Below are 21871 nucleotides of genomic sequence, written 5' to 3' on the forward strand. Positions count from 1 at the left end.
GTGGCAACAACAATGCTTGAGGCACATGGGTCTATACTTGAAAATGAAGTTCTCTTGGGCATCTAAACAGGGATATTGACGTAACTAGTGGACAAAATCCATTCATACCTTAATTTTGTTTCCTTTCATTGTTTACAATTATTTTATATTCTAAGTTGTATAAATTATTTTAGGTTCTTTGTATGCTACTATAAGTATAACTTAAACAGAGTATTTTTGTTTCTATTTCCATATTTTTCTGGGAATGTAAATTAGTATAATCACTATGCATAACAGTTTGGAAGTTTCTCAAAGAGAATTTGAATGGATTATTTATACCACTGGGTTTGTATAAAACTATATGCTAGAGTGTCATGAAGAGAAGAGCCAACTGTGAAGTCATTTTTGCATAAATTTATTTTTATTCAATATTAGCACATCAATTGTAAAGATAACCACAGCCAGATGTAACTTAACAAATATCTTTTGTAATTGTGGACCCTAAGATAGAGAATTACAATTGCTTTAAATATAAATACACACGCATATCATTGAAGGACAATTTCCTGAACTCAATGAACTCAACCTTGCATTTCACTAAAATATATCAAATGCTTTCTGTAAAACAAGCAATGTTTTTGGTGCTGCAGTGTTAACAGTGAATAAAACTTTAAAAAGTTCATGTTTATGAAGTTTACATTTTAGTAGAGAAAACAGGTAATGTTCAAATATAAAAGGCATACAATAAAATTTTAGTGAGTCATGAAGGCTGTGAAGAGATAGCAAAATCAATGTTTAGAAAATGACAGGGTGTGAGTGATGTGATATTTGCTATTTTATATTGTGGAGTCTCACAAGATACCTCTGATGATGTGGCATTTGAGCAGTGACCCAATGAAGTGTGGTGCTCGCCTGGTGGATATTGGGCAGAAATATATTCCAGGCAGTGGGAACTGTATGGTTTTGAAGCCAGATCTTCCTGCTATGCCATGCTTTGGGGTTCAGAAAGATGACAAATATGGTTGGAGCTGAATGAATAGTCACAGAAAATGTATTTGGAGAAGTGGCCAGTAGTTAGATCATGTAAATTTTTGTCGGCCATTTTAAGGACTTTAAATTTTATTTCAAATGTGATGGGAGACTATTGTAGTATCTTGAGTAGGGGAAGCCATGGAGAAAATAACAATGATATCCAAAATGTTTTCTCAATATCCTGTTAATATCCTAAATGTTTTTTATTCTAATGGACTCAGAAATATTTTCATAGAAAATCCACCATGTTCTTCTCAAGGTAATGGCAGTGATAATAATTACTAAATTAAATAAATGTCTGAAAGCAAAGTTCTGCTTAGTTTTGTTTGCCTTATTAAAAAAGAATGTAACAGAAACTTAATAAAGTAAAATTTATTGCAGTCATGGATAACAACATGAAACCACGCTTTGGATTTAAGACTTTTTAGATAGGAGACATAATTGTGGAGGCAAGAAACACTTTGGAAACCTATTTGGGCTGACGATGGTAACAATGTGATTTAATAAACTTGTGTGGGAGATGAGGGAAAGGAAGACTTGTATATGTTATTTTTTAAGCCTTTTCCATAACAAAGCCTTTAAAATATATATTTAGTTTCAAAATAATTGAAGTAAAAGCTGTAAGGAATAATGGGAAAAATAAGCAAATCTGCAATCGTTAGTGTTTTCTCATTCATTGTTAGAATTATATAGAAACTTTGAAATTATCATAAATACATTACCTGATTGATATTTATAGGTTACTACACCTAACTTCAGAGCACACAATATTTTCAAGTGCATATGGATCATTAAACAAGATATTACTAAAATTCAAAACACTAAAATTTTCAGAGTATATTTTCTAACAAAAAAGGAAGTAAATTAAAAATTAATAAAAATAATATAACTGATAATGGCTTTGTATATTTGGAAATTTAAAAAATAGACAAATAATTAAATTAAGTATCTTTTGTGTATATTTACTACAAGTACAAAGCAAGATATTACTGTGTGTGTTTGTTTTTTTTTTTTTAATGAGAGTCACAAAGGAGTTTAAAAACTGTTAAGATCAGAGAGCTAATAGGTAGAAGAGTCAGAGATTAAACCTAAATTTGTCTCGTAAGTCCAAATTCATCACAACTGTATCGACTTTAATATTTCCTCCAATCCTAAGAAATTATAAAAGTGAAACGACAGGTTTGTGAGTAGAATTGTTAGGGTATGTTTCAGTGGAGACATGAGGGGAAGAGGTGGTTATTGCCTTCACTATACCAAAGAGACTGTTGCTGCAGCTGTTTTTGATTTACTTTTCATCATAGACGTTGCCACTCTATAAATATTGGTCAAATTAAGAAGCATTTAGCATTATATTTAGTACTTTTAAGAGAGTAAACAATCCTGCTCATGGGACCATATTTGCTGTGAAAAAGAATGAGGATTATGGAAGTTTAGGCTAAAAGAAATATAGCATGTGCATCTGTAATTTAGGAGACCTAAGATTAATAGTGGTAAGAACCACACGAAGACTGATGAGAAACAGATCCCTTCAAGGATACACATGCAGGGTTGGGGTCCTGGGGGAAATCCCAATTATACATGCTGACTTCTCAAAAATAAAAGGATTTACTCTGTGCTTTCAAAGCAGTATTCCCTTGATATAACTGTGCCAGTATTCCTTACTTAAACATTGAGATTACAAAGTAGGTTTAACTCAAGTTATTATATAACAAAAAGCTATGTTAGTTTGGATTAATTTTGACTGCATATGTATGGTGGGAAATGCCAAGTCACTGTCACTTCAATTAGATAGAAGAATATCTGTTGCTTATGTGAAGTCTAAGGGTAGGTATTTCAAGGTGATATAATGCATTACAGTGTGAGAAATTCAGGCTCCTTCTAGCTTTCTCCTGTATTGTGAGTCATTTTAATTCCCAATATTATCTAATGTTTTAAGATAGTGTGGTTGGTCTGGTGATTGTATTCCAGCAGAAGGCAATGAGAAGGAAAGAAAGACATTCCTTGTCTCTTTAATGCTGTCTTTAGGATATTGTGTGTTGCTTACATTCTTGACTTGGTTCCCTTTGGCTAGATCTCAGCCTGTGGCCACACTCAGCTGCAGAGAGATGGCAAATAAAGTTGTTTTGGGCAACCACATGCCAGCTAAATATTTGATATTCTATTACAATGAAGGAAGGGAAGAAAGGATATTGGGAGTCAACTTGTACTCCGCAGTAATTTAAATGATTAGAACTCACAGAAACAAAAAGAGCACATTGGACACAATGTAGCTATGGCTACCAATAATTATTTCTGTAAATTACTAGTAATCATATTTTTTCCATTGTTTAATTTCACTGACAAAATTGCCAAATCAGATGGAATAATAAATGTGGTCTATTATTTTTCATTTCCTATTTCGTTTCCTCTCTCCATAGGTATCACTACAGTTCTGACTATGACAACCCTGAGTACAATTGCCAGGAAGTCTTTACCTAAGGTTTCTTATGTGACTGCGATGGATCTCTTTGTTTCTGTTTGTTTCATTTTTGTTTTTGCAGCCTTGATGGAATATGGAACCTTGCATTATTTTACCAGCAACAAAAAAGGAAAGACTGCTACTAAAGACAGAAAGCTAAAAAATAAAGCCTCGGTATGTTAAAATGAAAAATTTCTATTTTATAAACCTTGACTTACTTGGAGATACTCTTTTGAATATTTATGTGTTTGTTTACAGAAATAGGGACACTTGAGACCCATAACCAAAGACAAATAAAGTTAAGATGAAACTGGAATACCTAACATTGCTCACCAAGAAACGTGTATTTCTGTTTTTTAAATATCTCCCATTGGATCCCCTGTGTAAAGAGTGGCTCATTATGGCCTAAATTTTCCCACAGTGGTAGATTCTTTGTACCTCAAACATTATTTGTGATTTACCTTTGATTCGATTTTTGTGTTAGGATTTGCATTTCTAACAAACTTACCTTACTTTTAGTGATGAAGATTCCTCTTTAATGGTAGGATCCAGCTGTTTTTAAAAGTCATGATCACAACGTTCTTTTTTTGTTTTTGTATATTTGTACTATTTTAATCTCCCATCTCAATCAAATGATTATCTTAACTTATATTACACCAAGTTTAATATGTTAAAATAGATTCTACTGATTCTAATATACTAATGTATGGGATTATTGACTATGGTTATGCTTTATATTATCAATTATAGCAACATGAAAGTAATATCTAACACATGTTGAATGTTCCTGACACTCTGCAGAGCATTTTACATGCATGATTTCATGTATGCTTAGAGCAACCCTCTAAGTAGAGGTTCAATGATTTGCACAAGAACAGCCTTAGTAAGCGAAAGATCCAAGACACAGACCAGAGCTCAAGCTTGTGACCCTTCCTTTATATATCCTGTTCTCATAGGGCTTAGAAAAGTAGACATTTATTTTTCTAAAATTAACAAGAAAACATTTAATTTCAGTAAATTCTTTCAAAGATTTGTTTCAAAATATTCAAATAAGTGAGAAATGGATCAAACAGCCAGGCATTAGTGGCAAGCTTGTAAGCCTCCCTTAATATATATAATGAATTTTCCCTATTATCTAGCTTTTTAAGTTCTAGGAGTCAATGCATTTTTCCTTAATCTTTTTTCATTGGTTTCTTTATAAAACTCTGCTATACTTTTAAGTTATGTTTTACTTTTCATGTTATATTCCAAGAGATAAACCTGGTGTATTTTTCTTTCAGAAACCCACAATATTCCAAGAAAGCAGAGCACATTGCTAGCAGTACAAATTTGATAATTTGCATTGTAGAATTAGCCCATGATTCCATCAACTTCACGTCATTTTTGTTCATAGGATGTTTTGTCTCCCGAATGGACAAATCAGAAGTCAACTGTAATATCTATTGTTAAATTTTCAGATAAAGAAAAATGAATTATTTCTACTATTTTCCTTTCATGAAAGCTATGCATCTTCTCTGGATTTTCCATTTTATCATTTACTCATCTACATCTATGTTGGATTATTGCCTTGAAAGTTTTATTTCTGGAAATTTTGAATGGAAATGTTTAGAATAAAAATAACTAAGATAGAGGCCAGGCAATGTACAATCTCACATCCATTCTCTAATTTAATTCTAAGAATAAATAATTTAGGTACTACTATTATATTACTGAGGGACACAAGCAAAACATGGCTACTCTAGGACAGTAGCTAATCAGTTTGACTGCAGATCATGTACACTCAGCCACAGTTCCAATGGCACATGTACTCAAGAGAGCTGGATTATTATAGTGTAGACTTTAAACTTATGATGCTATTCAGTCATTCATCAACTATTTATTAAGGACTTCCATAATCTAGTAATTGCTCTAGAATAGTTATTTTTTTTTAATCCATATGTTAAGTCTTTCAAATTTAGCATCAAGCCCAGGTCGCAAACTACTAATTATGGAAAGCTAAAGAACAAAAATCAAATGATAATATTGAAGTACTAAATGGCAAATAGCAACAGTTAAATTGACATATTATAATTGACTACTTGAGTACCAAAAATATTTTATTTACTGCCATTCATAATGAAGTTTGATAGTCTCTTTTCTTTGTTCAATTATGTGCTTTATGAGCTCTTTAAGTCCTAAATGATATTTTGAGTGAAAAACCAGGATCAGTAATCAAATCTGACTCCTTGCATGGTTCAGTGTACAGCCATATGGTCTTGCTAATCAGGTAAATCAGAATGTACTTTTAGAAGGAATAGGCAATTCTGTTTGCTGTTGTCTCAAATTCTCTATTTAAGAGCTTCTGGAATCCACATTTTTCTTTGGTTGCAAGATGTTGTAGCATCTTGCCATTAAGCCTGTGTTAAATGTTTGTGACTTCACCCCCTCCTTCCCTGCTTTCTCTCTCTCTTCCTCTTTGTCTTTTCTTTAATATCTCCATTTTCTTTATTAAAATTGAGAGTATAATGTTCCCTTTCCAGAGTCCAAGTGATCTCATTGTTCAATTCCCACCTATGAGTGAGAACACGTGGTGTTTGGTGTTCTGTTCTTGGGATAATTTGCTGAGAATGATGGTTTCCAACTGCATCCATGTCCCTACAAAGGACATCACTCACTGGGCCCTATTATGGGGAGGGGGAAGAGGGGAGGGATGGCATTGGGTGTTATACCTGATGTAAATGACGAGTTGATGGGTGCTGACGAGTTGGTGGGTGCAGCACACCAACATGGCACAAGTATACATATGTAACAAACCTGCACGTTGTGCACATGTACCCTAGAACTTAAAGTATAATAAAAAATAAAATAAAAATAAAAAAATAAAAGCTACAGTTTATGGCACACACAAAAAAATAAAATTCAGAGTAGTTTAAAATCCAGCATTTTCTCTTTTTTTTTTAAAAAAAAAATTGTTTAGGGCTATAGTCAGGCTAGGATGCAATATTTTGGCTAGAGAGCTGCTGAAAGGTCAACACGTCTGTTATTAAGCAAAATTAAAATCCTTTTCCTGACATCTTGTTGACTGCTTAACAGAGAATCTCAGAATGTTCAGGTTTTTTTCTTTGGAAGAGATAATACTTGAACAAAATAGATTTTCACCTTCAATGAACACCCTAAAATATAAATTGATAAACACCCTTTTAAACTTACTCTCCACATGAAATATTGAACCAGCTTGCTCGCTCTCTCTTGCTTTCTCTCTCTCATTCTTTCTTTCATTTGTCTGTTATGCTCGCTTTCTATTTTTCTTTCCTTGCCTTTCCTTTCTTCCTTCCCTTTTCTTCCCTTCTTTCCTACCTTCTTGTCTTCCTTCCTTCCTTCCTTCCTTCCTTCCTTCCTTCCTTCCTTCCTTCCTTCCTTCCTTCCTTCCTTCCTTCTTTCCTTTCTTGCTTCCTTCCTTCCTTCTCTATTCTGTTATCATATTTTTCTTCCTTCTATTTTATTGTACGTGTCAATGACATTTTGGATTGTTTCATATGCCCATCCAATATGTATTTTTATTACTAATTGGTAAGTATGTAATTCAGGTGTATTTGTGTCAACATTTATTTTCAAGAAAATCTAAAAAGTTAACTTAAATATGTTGAACTATGGAATCAAGACATTTTATGCAACAGATAAAGGCCACTAGTAATAAACCAGCCATTGCTAATTGAAGAGTAGTTTATGTAGAAACTTGAATATTCAGCCCATAGGCTATCAGAAACCTCAGAAAACCATGTTGCACCTACTTCACAGTTCTGCTATAGCGATTTGAGGATGAACTTACTTATTTTTAGTTTTCTGATTTTATTAAGATGTGAAATTATAGAAATTTATTTCTCCAGCTAAGACACTATGGAGACAAAAAAGAGAATGTGTTCTTTGCTTTCAGGGATGATTACATCCAGTTGTGAAAAAATACATCGCAAATGCAAATATAATAAGATACAATATAAAAAAAGTCCAAGATAAAAATCAAAATTAAACAAAGACTCTGTGAGGGAATTAACAATTAGATGAATAATGTGTCATACTTTTACAGAAGCAGGGTATTTTTACAACATATATATATATATGATGTTTTATTATTTTTAAATAACAATATTTTTATTTTTTTATTTTTTATAAAAACATAAAATGTATTTTTAAAGGAACTGTTCTTGTGGAAACAGACAAGTATCATAAAGCCAGACCTATGTGGCCTATGCCTAGCATCCCAGGCAGTCTTCAGACTTCATGTAATATGGCCTGTGAAACATTGAACAGGCACACAGTGTTGAAAAGAATCTTGTGGAGAGGAGAGGATTCCTTTCATTTCATGTGTAAATAATTCATTCATAAAGCATGTAAGCTAATGGAAGTTTGGCAGGGAAAATTCCAGAGAAAGTATAGCTTCACTGAAGTAATTTTTTGAAGAATAGTTGCAGTTTTTAAGATAGCAAATTAGGAAGAACATTTAAGATAGAGGGAACTATGTCAGCTGGGCTGAGCCTTACATGTGAGAACAAAAAAGTACACTAGTATACGTCCCAAACTATGTTGTCCAATATAATAACCACTAACCACATATAGATAGGTTGGGTTAAATTAATTAAAATTAAACAAAATATAATATTCAGTATCTTAGTAACGCTAGGCACATTTCAAGTGCTCAGTAGCCACATGTGACTTATGGCTATCATATTGAAGAGTGTAGATGTAGAACATTGCCATCACAGAAAGTGCTATTGGGTAATGTTTGTCTTGAAAATAGGAATCTTAGGAAAGAAAATAACCTATGTTGAGGATAGAAGACTGGTTTATGGCCAGGTTCTACAAAATCTTTAAAGCCATGCTAAGAATTTACATTTTGTCTTGTTAGCACTGGCAAGTTATACACGTTTTTAAGCAGGATGGTATATTTCTATGCATGTTTTCAGAGGATAATTAGAAGTAGTATACAGTATATACTTGGATGACAAAAGAGGCAGGGAGATAAATTTGAAGACTATTGCAGTTGTTCCAGAAGTAATATAATACTAAAAGCTGAAATCAAGATATTGGGATGAAAATAATGCATAGCAAGTGTTTGGGTCCCCCTGGCCCTGCCCCATACCACAGTCCTCACCTACAGCTCCTTTTCAGCAGAGAAGATTTTCATTTCAGTCAGTGCATGCTTATTGAATAAACATTTGTCTACCTCTCAGAGTACTAAAATAATGAAAAGCTGTATCAATCCACAATTTCACAACTTATAAAGACTCTTTCTTATAATAATATTTGGCAAAGCTCCCAGGAAGGATTATGTCATATTGGTGAAATGTGAAATACAGCAAGAAGGTTACTTAAACAATTGTAAAGAGCCGGTGCATAGTGGGATGTTTTCAATAGATAGAATAATCATTTAGTACCAGTTGTGACAATGGTCACATGATGCTTCCCTGAAGTGTATAGATACCACCACCAACAGCTCTTTTTTCTACCTTGGCTTCCAAAGAACACTCTTTAATATTTATATTTCTATTTAAAACATCATAGACTATTACAGCCGAAAAGGACCAGATTAATCATTGAGTAAAATTCCCATTTGAAAAAAATTAATTTTAACAGTAATAGTGGAGCATGGTTGAAACTAATAAACAAATAGAACAATTCATAAATGTACAAAGAAAGAAAATATTCTAGCTAGAACATTTTGTACCAAATCTCAGAAGCAACTACATTGTAACCATTTCTGTTTTCACATTCTTGTGATAATTACCTTCTCAGTATTTTAACTTGCTATTAATAGTTACTGACTTGGCACGGTGGCTCACTCCTGTAATCCCAGCACTTTGGGAGGCCAAGGTGGGCGGACCACAGGGTCAGGAGATTGAGTCCATCCTGGCCAACATGGTGAAACCCATCTCTACAGAAATACAAAAATTTAGTCTGGCACTTAACTTTAAATAATATATTTAAATCTCTACTTCTGAATTCATTATTGTGATTAATTGTAGTGCCAATTTTATTATTCTTTACAGATAAAATTTTTTCTTTTCTTACCTGAAAATTTTCTTCATTGCGTTTTTTACAGTGTAAAAAAATTCTTAAGGATTCATATATTTTCTGTGTTTTGAACTCTTTCATTTCCTCATTACTTAATATTCTTATATGTTGTTTTTTGAGAATGTTATCAATTCTTCATTCCAATTTAATTCTATTTTCTCCTTGGAAATTACTGGTAGTTAGATTTTAGACTTCCTAGATTCAGCATATATTCCAGATTTTCTTTTTATCATATCTTAAGCCATTTTTCCATACTATGAGCATTTTTTTCAAGATTTCTTTTTAAAATTTTTAGCTTATTAAAAATTTACAATAACTTTATGAATTTCAGAGAGGTCTTATTTTCTAACTGTTTTTTGTTAATTTTTCCTTAGGTGGATGTATTACTTCCTCAAGTAGTTCTGAGTGGACTAACTAGATATATATCCTCATATTTATTAAAATATTAGAATCAGTAATTCCGGCTGTTCATTTTCACTTTTTTCCTTTGTATTGTTCACTTACCTCAAAATGTCTTCATGATTGCTCCTCAAATAGGCCCAGTAAGTTTGGTATGTAACTGTCAAGTTTGTAGCCATTGGATTTTACTTTCATACATGTGTTTGTGGGGCATGACATCTGATTCCTTCCAAATATACACATATACATTCTAAATGATAAAACGATGGCACAATACTAGGACATTCCAGTTCCAACATCAAGAGCCCTAACCCTTCTCCTAGGATAGTGGAAGGTTCTTCTCATTTTTACAAGTTATAGAGTTTAGACTGAGTGAACGCCAACTATCGTCATCTTTATTCTCTACATGCACAGTTGAGCTATAGTTCAAAGGAGTGCAGCTGATCTGGAGGTGGACATTTAGCTAACACCATGTTTTCCATCCTATTCATTACTCCCATTCTTCCTTCGTTATATTAAGAGTCTCTGACATTTTAATGGGAAGAGTAGATTTCACAGTCATGTTTTCATTTACTGAGCCTTTGTGAGATGTGTCTTCTTTTGGTCTGCTTTATCCGTTGGCCTATTTCCGTCTGCTTTTTGTACTTCAGAAATTTATCAGAAATTCTAAATGCTGATTGGCAGCTCCTCATCACCAAGTTTCACCTCTTGGAATTTTTTTCTTTTTTTTTAAGACAAAGTTTCACTCCATCACCCAGGCTGGAATGCAGTGGTGCAATCACAGCTCACTGCACCCTCATCCTCTTGAGATCAAGCCATCCTCCCACCTCAGCCTCCTAAATAGCTGGGATTGCAAATACATGCAACTACACCCAGCTAAATTTCTTTTGTTTCCTCTTTTTGTAGATACAGGGTTTTGCCATGGTGCCCAGGCTAGTCTCAAACTCCTGGGTTCAAGAAATCTGCCCGCCTCAGCCTCCCAGAGTGCTGGGATTACAGATGTGAGCCAACGCACCCAGCCTTCTCCTGTTGATTTTTTAATGTTAATGGTATAATCTAATTTTTGAACATCCAACTTAAACAGGATTTTGTGAAGGAGGAATAAACAGTGCTTAGTTTGGCATTTTCACGTGCAGTATTTTAAATGGGAAATTAGTAATATTATATAGTCAGTCTTTCATAATAATATAATTATCAAATAATATTTACTATTCATATTACTAATATTTAGTAATTTTAGTGGATGGTATAATAATTAGCAGATGGCATAAGTAATTGTATGTAAATACTGATTTATTTATCACTTCGCATTTGTTTGATATTAGTATATTTTGGTGCTTTAAGATATATCCTTAATAGTGGAAATGGGATGAATTTCTCAAAATAGCAAGCTAAGCTATATTCTTAGTAATTTTTGAAATTTTTTAAAAGTATATTTAAAAAACTTATTTAAAGTAGAATATTCTATTCAATTATGTTGTTACTTTTTAAATTGCTTTAACTGATTTATTATTTTCAGTGTTTATTTTTTAATTTTAAATTTAATTATCTTTTAATATTTATAATTTTTTAATGTTTTTTGGGGAAAGCAAGTCTATACTTGAGAAATTAAAAGATGGGTGGCATAGTTGCATTTCAGATAAATAAGACTTGGAATGTATATATTTTTCTGATTAATTTCTCAGTGTTTTAAAGGTCAGAAATCTGGGTTTCATCAATATTTTGTTTTATTGATATTGTGTTAGATTTTTGGCTATTTTTCTCAGCATTTATATGTCCATTTCTGTTTACTTTCATCATTCATTGATGTGTAGTTTATTTCAATTCGTGAACTTGAATTTTGAGGGGATGGGGGTGGAGGCGGCAAAAATCTAGAAAACTACCAATTTAAAATGTATTTGCAATAGAATTCTCCATGACACTACTCACCAGAGATTAGTTCTTTTTTTAAACAAACCACTTGCAGTTTTTCTTCTTTTTAGTGCATTTAAAAATGTCATAATTTCTCTCATGAAAAACTAATATCCTCTGAAAAACACAAGATATTTCCATTTATGATAATACGGTTTCCTATATGGAATGTGTTTTCTACCACATAATCTTAAAATTGCCTCCTAACAATTTTTTAAAATGAATTTTCTTTCTGATTAGCATAAGAGCATATGCTATTCAAGTATCAAGTGACAAGGAAATAGGTACCAATTCATCTCTCCCCCCCCCCTTTTTTTTTTTTTTACATGATTTTAGTGCTCCATTAAAACTTAGGGAGGTAGTCAACTATCCCCAAGTTCCATCCACAAAAGATCTGTCATTAACATTTAATAAGATACTGCCTCTGCTCTTTATGATATAGCTAAGCAAGTTTAATCATGAACTTATTTGTGTTTAGGGCATTTCTCCTTATCCTCAAGGTGCACATTTGGCTCTCATATGAATATTGTGACCTGCATGATGTTTTAATCTTTTAAAAATATCACTAGATGTGAATATTTGCTTCCTTTTGCATCTACTGGATTTTTAATATTTGGTGACTTGGATTCTGTGTTTCTTTTTAGAAATAAAATGGACATGAATATAGGTTCACATTGTAAGAAATTTTAAACTTTTGTATATAAATGTAAAAATGTTTTTCAGAAAATATTTAATTTTGTTGACCTGACTATTTCAAAATTTAGGATGAGAGCATGTAACTAACATTTGCATGAGAAAAGATGTAAGATCCAGTTAAAACAATTTTTATAAAATTGGCACTGTATTTAGTGTTTAGATAGTGAAATTGCTGAATACAGTAAGTTGTAAGATTCACATCTTAAGATAACCCTCAAAATATGTTGAGTTCTGAAAAATGAAGAATTACTAAAGCTGAAATATTCATATATTACTTGCCAGCTTATTAAAGGAATCATTAATTTTTTTTCCAATAACATTTTTATGTGGTCTAGGACTTTTTTGTTGTTGCTATTATTATTGTTTGTATGTTTATCTTAGCATGAATTTTATAATTAATTGTGATATAGCCTCATCAGGAATAAACAGTAACAACTACAACAGTAATGTTATTACCTACTGGCAGGTGATTACTTGCTATGTTTCAAGTATTTTACTTAGTGTTTTATGTCCATTATCCAATTTAACAATCAAGCAAACCTACAATATTTTTAATGCCACTTTTGTACAGAAGAAAACATAGAAGTTAAAGAATAATACTTTCACTTTTTAATTATTTAAGTATTATTCAAAATCAAGTATTATAAAAATTTAACATGTTCCAAATAAAGCTGTTAATAATAGTAACTGTTATTACTGAGCATGATGAAGCATTGATCATTTTACATAAGTCATGAAATTTACTTATCATAACTGTCACAGAAATTAGGTGCAAATATAATTCCAGCTGTGAAGACAGCTACATTGGTAGAATGAACAGAATTTGAACTCCAATTGTTCCCAAGTCTGAGCTTTTAATTACTACACATCCTCTTTCCCAAATATGGTGCCTTGTCCTTACCCATCACAAACCCCATAACTTTTTTTTGTCCATTCGTAACTTCGCAAACCTTTTGAATTATCAAAATGTTTTCTCTGCTACTTATTCTCATTTTTATTCAAGAAAACAAATAATGCATAATAGCAAAAAAAAAAAAAAAAAAAAGACGTGTATAGCAGTGTTAATGTTTTAATGTAAACTAGAATATACGGTTCATTTTTATTTTAGAATCAGATCCAAGGTAAATGATATTTTGGTGGGTCAACTTTCTAAAGGTATAAAAATATATTTTATTTTTCAGAGGTGTTTCATTTCTGCATACTAGAATGTAGCAAATGTTCTGTTACAAAGCAAATTGTAATATAAAACTTGTTATAATTAAAAATACTGGATTTTTTGAAATCAAAATTATTTTCATTACCTATCAGTCTCCCAGAGTTTGCGTTAAGGGAGCAAATTGATCTTTCCTTATGCTACTTTTTTGGTGTCAAACATTCATTTATTATTTTGACCAGATGACTCCCGGTCTCCATCCTGGATCCACTCTGATTCCAATGAATAGTATTTCTGTGCCACAAGAAGAAGATTATGGGTACCAGTGTTTGGAGGGCAAAGATTGTGCCAGCTTCTTCTGTTGCTTTGAAGACTGCAGAACAGGATCTTGGAGGGAAGGAAGGATACATATACGCATTGCCAAAATTGACTCTTATTCTAGAATATTTTTCCCAACAGCTTTTGCCTTGTTCAACTTGGTTTATTGGGTTGGCTATCTTTACTTATAAAATCTACTTCATAAGCAAAAGTCAAAAGAAGTTTGACTAAATTCAATAGAATCTTTTGTCCTTCAGTAACTTGAAGTTTAAATTTAAAATGCAGAGAAAACAATGGTTAAAATGTGAGTAGTATTGTAACTATTTTAAGGCCTTCAGAAGTAAATAAAGTAGCAGGTTTCAGGCTAATTTATGTGAAACTGATTAGTTGCAAAATGCAGTAGATTAAAATACTCACCTATTTTTATTTAAATTTTCTTTAATTTACTTCTATGTTGTTATAATTTTGAATGTTTAAGTTCTATGATTCATGTTTTAAAGAGGGAATTATTTTAATATATATTTTGTTTAAATATAAACTATAATTGTTTTGTAATGTGAGACTAATGACTAATATTTATGTAGCAACATTTTTGCCAGAAAAAAGATTGTTAATTTGTTTTTTCTTGCTTTTCCTTTGCTTGCCCTGCCTGAAATACAGTTAGTTGATAACATAAATCCATAGTTTTCTTGGATTTGCTTCCAAGATATTGTATTCCCAAGAAGAAATTGATTTATTTTTAACCTATCAATTACAGAAGACTTATTAAAAGGTCAACTTTTACCTGTCTTTTAGTCCAGTCCATTTTCTGGCACAATATTAAACAGAACTCCAGTTACATTTACTTCGGTGATTTGCAAACTTGGAAAGAAGCCACCAGTCATTTTTTAAGAATGTAAAATGAAAAAAATTAGGTAAAATCTAATTATTTTATTCTCTGCTTCATAGCATTTATAATGTATAATGAGATTAACAAAGAAATATTAAAATCTGCAAATGCAAATTAATGCAAATTAAATGCAGAGATAAATTTTCTTTTCTTTATGTTTTATGAAAGTGTTGCAGTCCCTAAAATAAAAATATTGAGGAATGGTGCTTGTATTTACTCATGTGGTTAAAAAATTATTACCTGGAAACCTGAGTTGCAGGTCTTATTGAGGACAAAATCTTAAATATGTGCTATTAGCATTGTTTTTAGACTAGTAATATTCAGAAAACAGTTTTAGGCCTGCATTACATACTGCTTCTTCCAGCTCCAAAGTTTTGGACCCTGTCAGTTTTGCAACTACATTATACATTATTATAATACTCTTTTTTTCTAGAAACTGGGGGCAGCCTCAAAATCATCTTAAAGAGGGAGTTTTGTTAGAGGCATCTTTATGAACATGAGTGTGAGAGCTCTCTAAATTCTTAGCGTCTCACTGGATGTAAAATCTATCAGTTAATAGTTTTAAAAATGCCTCTTTTGTTAAACAGAGGGTTAAATTTAGGCTTCAATCATTATAATCCTGTAAGTAGCTTGACATATCAATTGTTTATAAGATTCATCACATAAATTTCTGGAGAACAAACAGGTTTTGCTTGGAAATAACCTTTAACTGTTGGTTCTCTTGCCAAGACCAATGATCATGATGAAGAGTTTTATGATCACGGCCTATCTTACTTAAGGTTTGAGAGGGAACCTGTCACCTCTGCAATTGTCACTCTAGTTTTTAATGTTATAATTCTGCTACATGGTTAGTGAATGTCTGGCATGATTATACACATGTATTGGAAATATATAGTTTTTAAATTATTTATTTATTTATTTATAGTTTACTGTGTGTTCCCAGTTAACTCTAATTTTTTTCACTTGCTCATAAACTTCTGAAAAAAAAATAAGCATGAATCAAATGGTAATGCCCATTATCCACTGACCCTGCTTTTTCTTGAATGAACAGCCAAATTAAACTTTGGCCATATATATATTCATTTACAGATTATCCAAACATTCATTTTAATAACATTGAGTACTGATGGATGTTTTTAAAGTGAGCATTCATTTAAGGATAAATAAAAAATAAAGTACTCAAAAAGAATAAAGTACTTTACTAAAATACTGTGTGGCTATTTTCATGTTTGAAGCTAAAGCTTACTCATTACCATGAGACAGTTTTGATTTTGGGACTCTTTCAAGTGTATCTGAGCATGACTATATTTTAAAATACTTAAAAGTGCTTGATATAAATAGTTTTGCCTTCAGAACCGCAACTCTATGTAATATAAAAAAATAGCTTTGATTTTCTCATTGGTGTTTTATTAACTTGGTTTTAAATGTTGATAATATTCACAAGTGGAAATAAAATTTGTAAAGATGCCTTTCCTTGTATATACCATCAAGAAAGCACTTTGTTTTCAAAGCAAGTGGTACTTTGATCTGTTTCATTTAAATGTGTGATCAGAAAGAATGGTGTACAAATGTTATTATTTCTAAGAATAAAAAGGTAAAACTACATTTAGACTTCTTTTTCAAGAGATCAAATACAGCTTTTTGTTTTTTTTCAAAGCTGATTCAGTTCATTTCCTGTTCCTCTCTTCCAAGTATAAGTTTCACCACCTTGAGAAATAATTTTTTAAAAATCTTCCTCTTTTCTCTGGGGAGTTATATAATAATTTCTTGAATTAATTGGAACTTGAATTTCCTGGATGCTTTAAATGTTTTTACTTTTAGACCCCAAAAGTAGATATAAAGAATTGGGAATGATACCTGGAGCACAAGAAATAGGATCATTTGTAAAACTATTTGTTCATATAAACCTAACCTCTAAATATGTGACCAGGATCTAGAAATTCTGAGAGGGGAAAATGTGATTGGCATAGTTTGATTCTTTTGGATTTATGATGACAGGGTAACATTTTATTCATCTTTGAATTCCACAGACAAAATTAGGCTTATTTGAAATTAATTTTTGTAAACCCAAGTAAGTTCTAAAAAAAAGTAAAAAGTACATAAAATACTTGAGAATTTAGCAGGGTCAGGGAAAAATTTCCCGGTAAGTCTAAAGTTTTGATATAAGTGAGAATTAGACAAGTCATTGGAGGCATGTTAAGTTAAAGACATATTTCATTAATAAGTTTTTAAAATTGATCAACTTTAAATTAAAGCACAATAAATGTGTATAAATATGAAGGCAATCATAAGGATTTTTTTTATTTGTGTTTCTATATTCTGGCATTACTATATCATCAAAAAATAGACAACGTCTTTGTCTCAAGAACAAGAATAAAATTGCAATCTGCACTCATGCCAATTCAGCATCAAAAATAATGGGCTACAGTTCTCTCACACCAAGGGCCCCGTAGTTATAAATGTGAAATTATGTTCCAGGTTAAACTTTGTGAAAAATACACAAAATACTTTGATTTTACAAGAGAGGAGCTTTAAATAAGATGATTTTAGTAGATTGAAATAAACAACCAGTATTTAAGTAAATGTATAACAAAATGAATAAGTACATGCATAATATTTTCAAAGTTCTATACCCGTGCCTATTTTTACTCTTGCAAAATTTCCTACAGCAAAATACTACATTTGAAATTATTTCGCTGGTTTTAGCACTGGGATTTAAGTTACCCAGTAGACTCTTAAGGCTTTACTGCTTGTCTCATTAGAAACATTTATTTCTGACCTACCTAGTTTTCTTCACATCATCAAATTTATTCGGCTTCTCCGTGCTATACCGTATGATGGCCAGACATACTTGGTATTGATATTTCTGTTGGTCATTCTATATTGCTTTTTACTGCTAGGGAGATCTTGCCAGGCTTCTATACAGTTACAAAAACCATCACCAAATCTTTATCAAGGACTTTCCAAATGGAGTTTTCAAACACTATTGACCACATTGCTCTAGCTAATGTAAGGTCAGCTCTGACTTCTTGTGTTTGCATTTCGGAAGTGAGGTAACCTCATTCAAATATTTATACAGCACTTTCTGTGTACAAAGTACTGTTCTAAATACAAAAGGGAATATAAAGATGAACTTTCAAGGAACATATAATGTAGTCAGAAAGATGAGAGGATTAGTTGTACAATTTAAGGAAGGGAGGATAACTCTGGGAAGGTTTTGTGGAAGATACGTGTTCAGAGATGGGAGTTGGGGATTTAATTAATAGGCGAGAGGGAGAGAGATCACAATTTCCAATTGGGTAAACAGCTTGAAAAAAGAAACAGAAGCATGGGCACAAATGAAAATCCTATTGTAATTGGAAGTTAAGATTCATTTAGAGACAATGAAAGGTTAGGTTAGAACAGTAAACTGAGAAGTACAAATGTGGACTTCAGAAGACTAGGGGAAATTATAAAGTCATAAAAAGTTCACAGAGATACTTGAGTACAAAAGAGACAGTATTAAAATTTCTGCAGAAGTTTCATCTTATTTGTGTGTGATCATTTGGAATATAACAAGCCAGTTAAGAATATAGGCTTATAGTGGCTAATATGAGGATGAAATCAGTACTCTCATGACAGAAGTCTTCAGAGGAGACGGGGGATGATAGCCCCAAATAGAAAGAAAAGTGGCAGATATTAAGCTTTGACTAATAGACAACATAACTGAGAGACATGGTGTATTGGGTGGAAGGGAACCAGTAGTAGACACTTGTTTGCATGGAGATGGGCACAAAGACACCACAAGGAAATTCTGGATGCCATACAATCTTGTTTCCTGTTCCATTTTGATCAAAGGCTTATTTTTCCTATTGATTTATCTTTTCCACACAAAAAAGATGAAGAAGAATAATCTGAAATGTAAATAATAAGTGATCTGTCTAGATTCTTATTTTTTAAAAATGTTCCTCACGAAAAGGGTTTTCTATTCAAATAACCTTTTCCAGTTTTCTAACTGAGAAATATATATATATATATATATATATGGGCAAAGAGAACAAGATAATTGCGGGTAGAAGTAGTCTGCTGTGTGTAGACAAAACCAGAAAGTTGATTTCTCATCCTCAAACAATTTCTGAAATATTTCTGTCAGAATAAATAAAAGAATTGTTGTTGTTGGACAATAAAACATACCTGGACCCTGTGAGTGTGTGAATAGTAAAGGCTGTAATAACTGAAATGCAGTTAAGCAAAAAGGGCTAATTAGTGGACTTTTAAGACATGATTTACCTAAATGGAAATAGTTTGGTTTTCAATCTTTCACTGTAATAACACTTATTTGCATCCATTAAGTGCGTGTAGTCACTTCGTATAATAAAGGTTTATGGCTTGTGATTATAATGGCTTCTGTTATTCTGCTACTGCCTCATTGTTTTGAGGAACATTTGTAATTTTATGGCAAAGATGTCTCAACTTTTCAGTGTTCTTTACTCTCATGATCCATAGTACAAAAACATAACAGTAACTTGTTATAAATAAAGAGTCACATTCTCTTAAATTGTGTCTTTCTTGGTAGCTTTCATACAGATATATCCCTTCACTGTTTCAGAGTATGTGATCATAGCTTTCGTATTGAAGTTCATTTCTGATCCCTGTAATTTCACATTTGTTTTTCAATGAAGAGCCTTAAAAAGTTTTTTCTTGACTGAGACTTTTGAAAAGGAATTTAATTTGAAAAACTTAGGTAAAGATAATTGAAGCTTATGCATGATTTTCACTGCTCTGTGAATGTCTGGATTATTCTAGCTATTTGTGATTTTACCCTGATTTGAACGACCAGGTATTTTCAGTAGGTGTGTCAGTGAGAGCAATATATGTTAGTTAGTATGAATATCTAGGTCATTCCAACTATCCCATGTTATAAAAAACTCTATTCCACTTGAAGGAACAGTTACTGAAAGAAAATTAAAAGTCAGAAAATCAAGAGATAAGATATTTTCTGCTTCATCCTCCTAGTTCTCCCTTCCCTGTTGCCACAGTACAATATTTTTTAAAAGTTTGTGATTCTTCTCTCAGGTCCAAAATAACAGATATGCTATTTTCATAACCTGAAGAAGGCAGGGGATGACTGCTGTTTCTGCAGTACCTGCTGTATGTCATCTGGAACTACAAATGCATTATATATTAATAACTTAGTTTTCAAAGAAGAGAACACTATTTAACAGGTGAAAAGACCAAGACTGAGTATAGTACACACATTCTCCAAGCTCATATACCTGTAACCTAAAATTAGATTTAGGTACCTGTAGCCGTAAAGACCTTCTCTTTCATTTACATGGAAGGACTCTGATGGTAGAGTGACTGAACTTATTCCAACACTAGAACATCTTTCCTTCACAAAAGAGAAGCAAAGACCTGAAAAACAGACCACTTTATTTGCCTAAAGCATAAAACACTATATTATTCAGTAACAGCATAGTAGCATGCTCTTTTCATCCTTTATTTCTAAAGTGGATTTCATTTCAGTTGAAACATTTTCAACATATACTAGATCTGTTCTTAAAAATCACTCCTAATATTCACTCAAAATATAGAGAACTCACTTTTAAAGAAAGATATTGGCAAACTATGGCCATAGCAATGACTAATGGGACACAATCACCTTGTTCATTCACTATTGTCTATGGCTGCTTTTTTGTTATCGCAACAGAGCTGAGTAGTTTCAACAGAAATTAAATGGCCCATAAAGTCTAAATATTTACACATTGTCACTTTGCAGAAAAAAGTTTGCCAACTATTGTTTTAGAAAAATTTTACTATACTAATTAACAAGCACCACGTATTTAAAGTGCATTTTTAATATTTTTAATTTTTGACTTTAAAAGAAAAAGATCATCGTTGAAGGTGTGAAGTAATGCAATTAAAAATCCACTGTACTCTTAACTTCTCTCAAAGAGACATTAATTAAAGCTATGCCCTCTTTTTTAAGACCTGAAAAAATTATTATAAATCTGTTTCATTAATGAAAATATATGCTTCATAGTTATTTCAATATTATTTGAAGTAGATAAAGTAGGTTAATCTAGAGAGAAGGTGGTTGTCACCACTAAAATTGACACAAGATACTTTAAGTAAAAGAAAAGTGAGAAATGCAAATATTAAAGTAATTTTAATATTTTCCATCTTGAGGCAGCATAAGGTATGTTTTCCGATTAAAGTTGTTTGTGTCAATATGAAATCTTGCTTTTAACAATACTTTTATGCAGCACTAAAACCCAAGAAGCCCTTTATGAATAATTTCATCAGAATAAATATTTAATTCACTTTGTACATTACTCATAGTCTTTCCTTTTGCATTTCAGCATGTGCATTTCAACTATTAAAATTTATATTTAAAATAGTCATAAAGAGTAGTTTGTTTAAAAAAATTGTATACTCTGAATAAAATAGGAGAGCCTCTTCAAGTCAACACCATAGAGTAAGGAAGTTTAGTCATGCTATACTGAATGTTTAACTTAAATAAAATATCTGAATGTTGATTCAAGTCACTACTAAAATTTTCCTACATTCATACTGAGAATTTGATTTTTAGTATTTAATTCTCTTTACTTTTTGCCTTCAAATACTTTAGCTAAAATTCAATTATTTCCTAGTCTATCATTTTTTCAAATTACTATCATAATAAAAAAGATTTGAAACTGAAGATCTCTGTTTGTGTTAACATTGATAACTAATATTAGCATATTGTTTTACTGTACAAACATTTTCATATTAGTGATATCAGTTGGCCACTATCAAAGTCTATGGAGTATGAGGTACCAATATTAAGCCCTCCATCTGACAAAGAAGAAACTAATGAGCCACGGAACTTGGGTGACCTACACCATATTACGCATAGCAAGCCCAAGACTTTTGCTTATATATTCTGTGTTTACGAGGCAAACCCCAGGTTTTACGGCATATTATAAAAGAATTCAAATGATTTATACCACATACATAATATCGCCCA

General features: G+C 31.9%; 1 protein-coding gene across 1 annotated transcript in view; it reads left to right on the forward strand.

Moving 5' to 3' along the window:
- The window catches only part of GABRG1 (gamma-aminobutyric acid type A receptor subunit gamma1), a 100973-nt gene extending 81553 nt beyond the window's left edge, over nt 1-19420 (forward strand). The window contains exons 8-9 of the mRNA XM_008017500.3: nt 3429-3643; nt 13919-19420. Of these exons, the coding sequence (XP_008015691.3) occupies nt 3429-3643; nt 13919-14185 (482 nt within the window). The 3' untranslated portion in view covers nt 14186-19420. The remainder of the gene's footprint in view (nt 1-3428; nt 3644-13918) is intronic.
- Nucleotides 19421-21871: the final 2451 nt, after the last annotated feature.

The sequence above is a fragment of the Chlorocebus sabaeus genome, chromosome 27 (assembly GCF_047675955.1).
Source record: "Chlorocebus sabaeus isolate Y175 chromosome 27, mChlSab1.0.hap1, whole genome shotgun sequence".
In the NCBI taxonomy this organism is placed as follows: domain Eukaryota; kingdom Metazoa; phylum Chordata; class Mammalia; order Primates; family Cercopithecidae; genus Chlorocebus; species Chlorocebus sabaeus.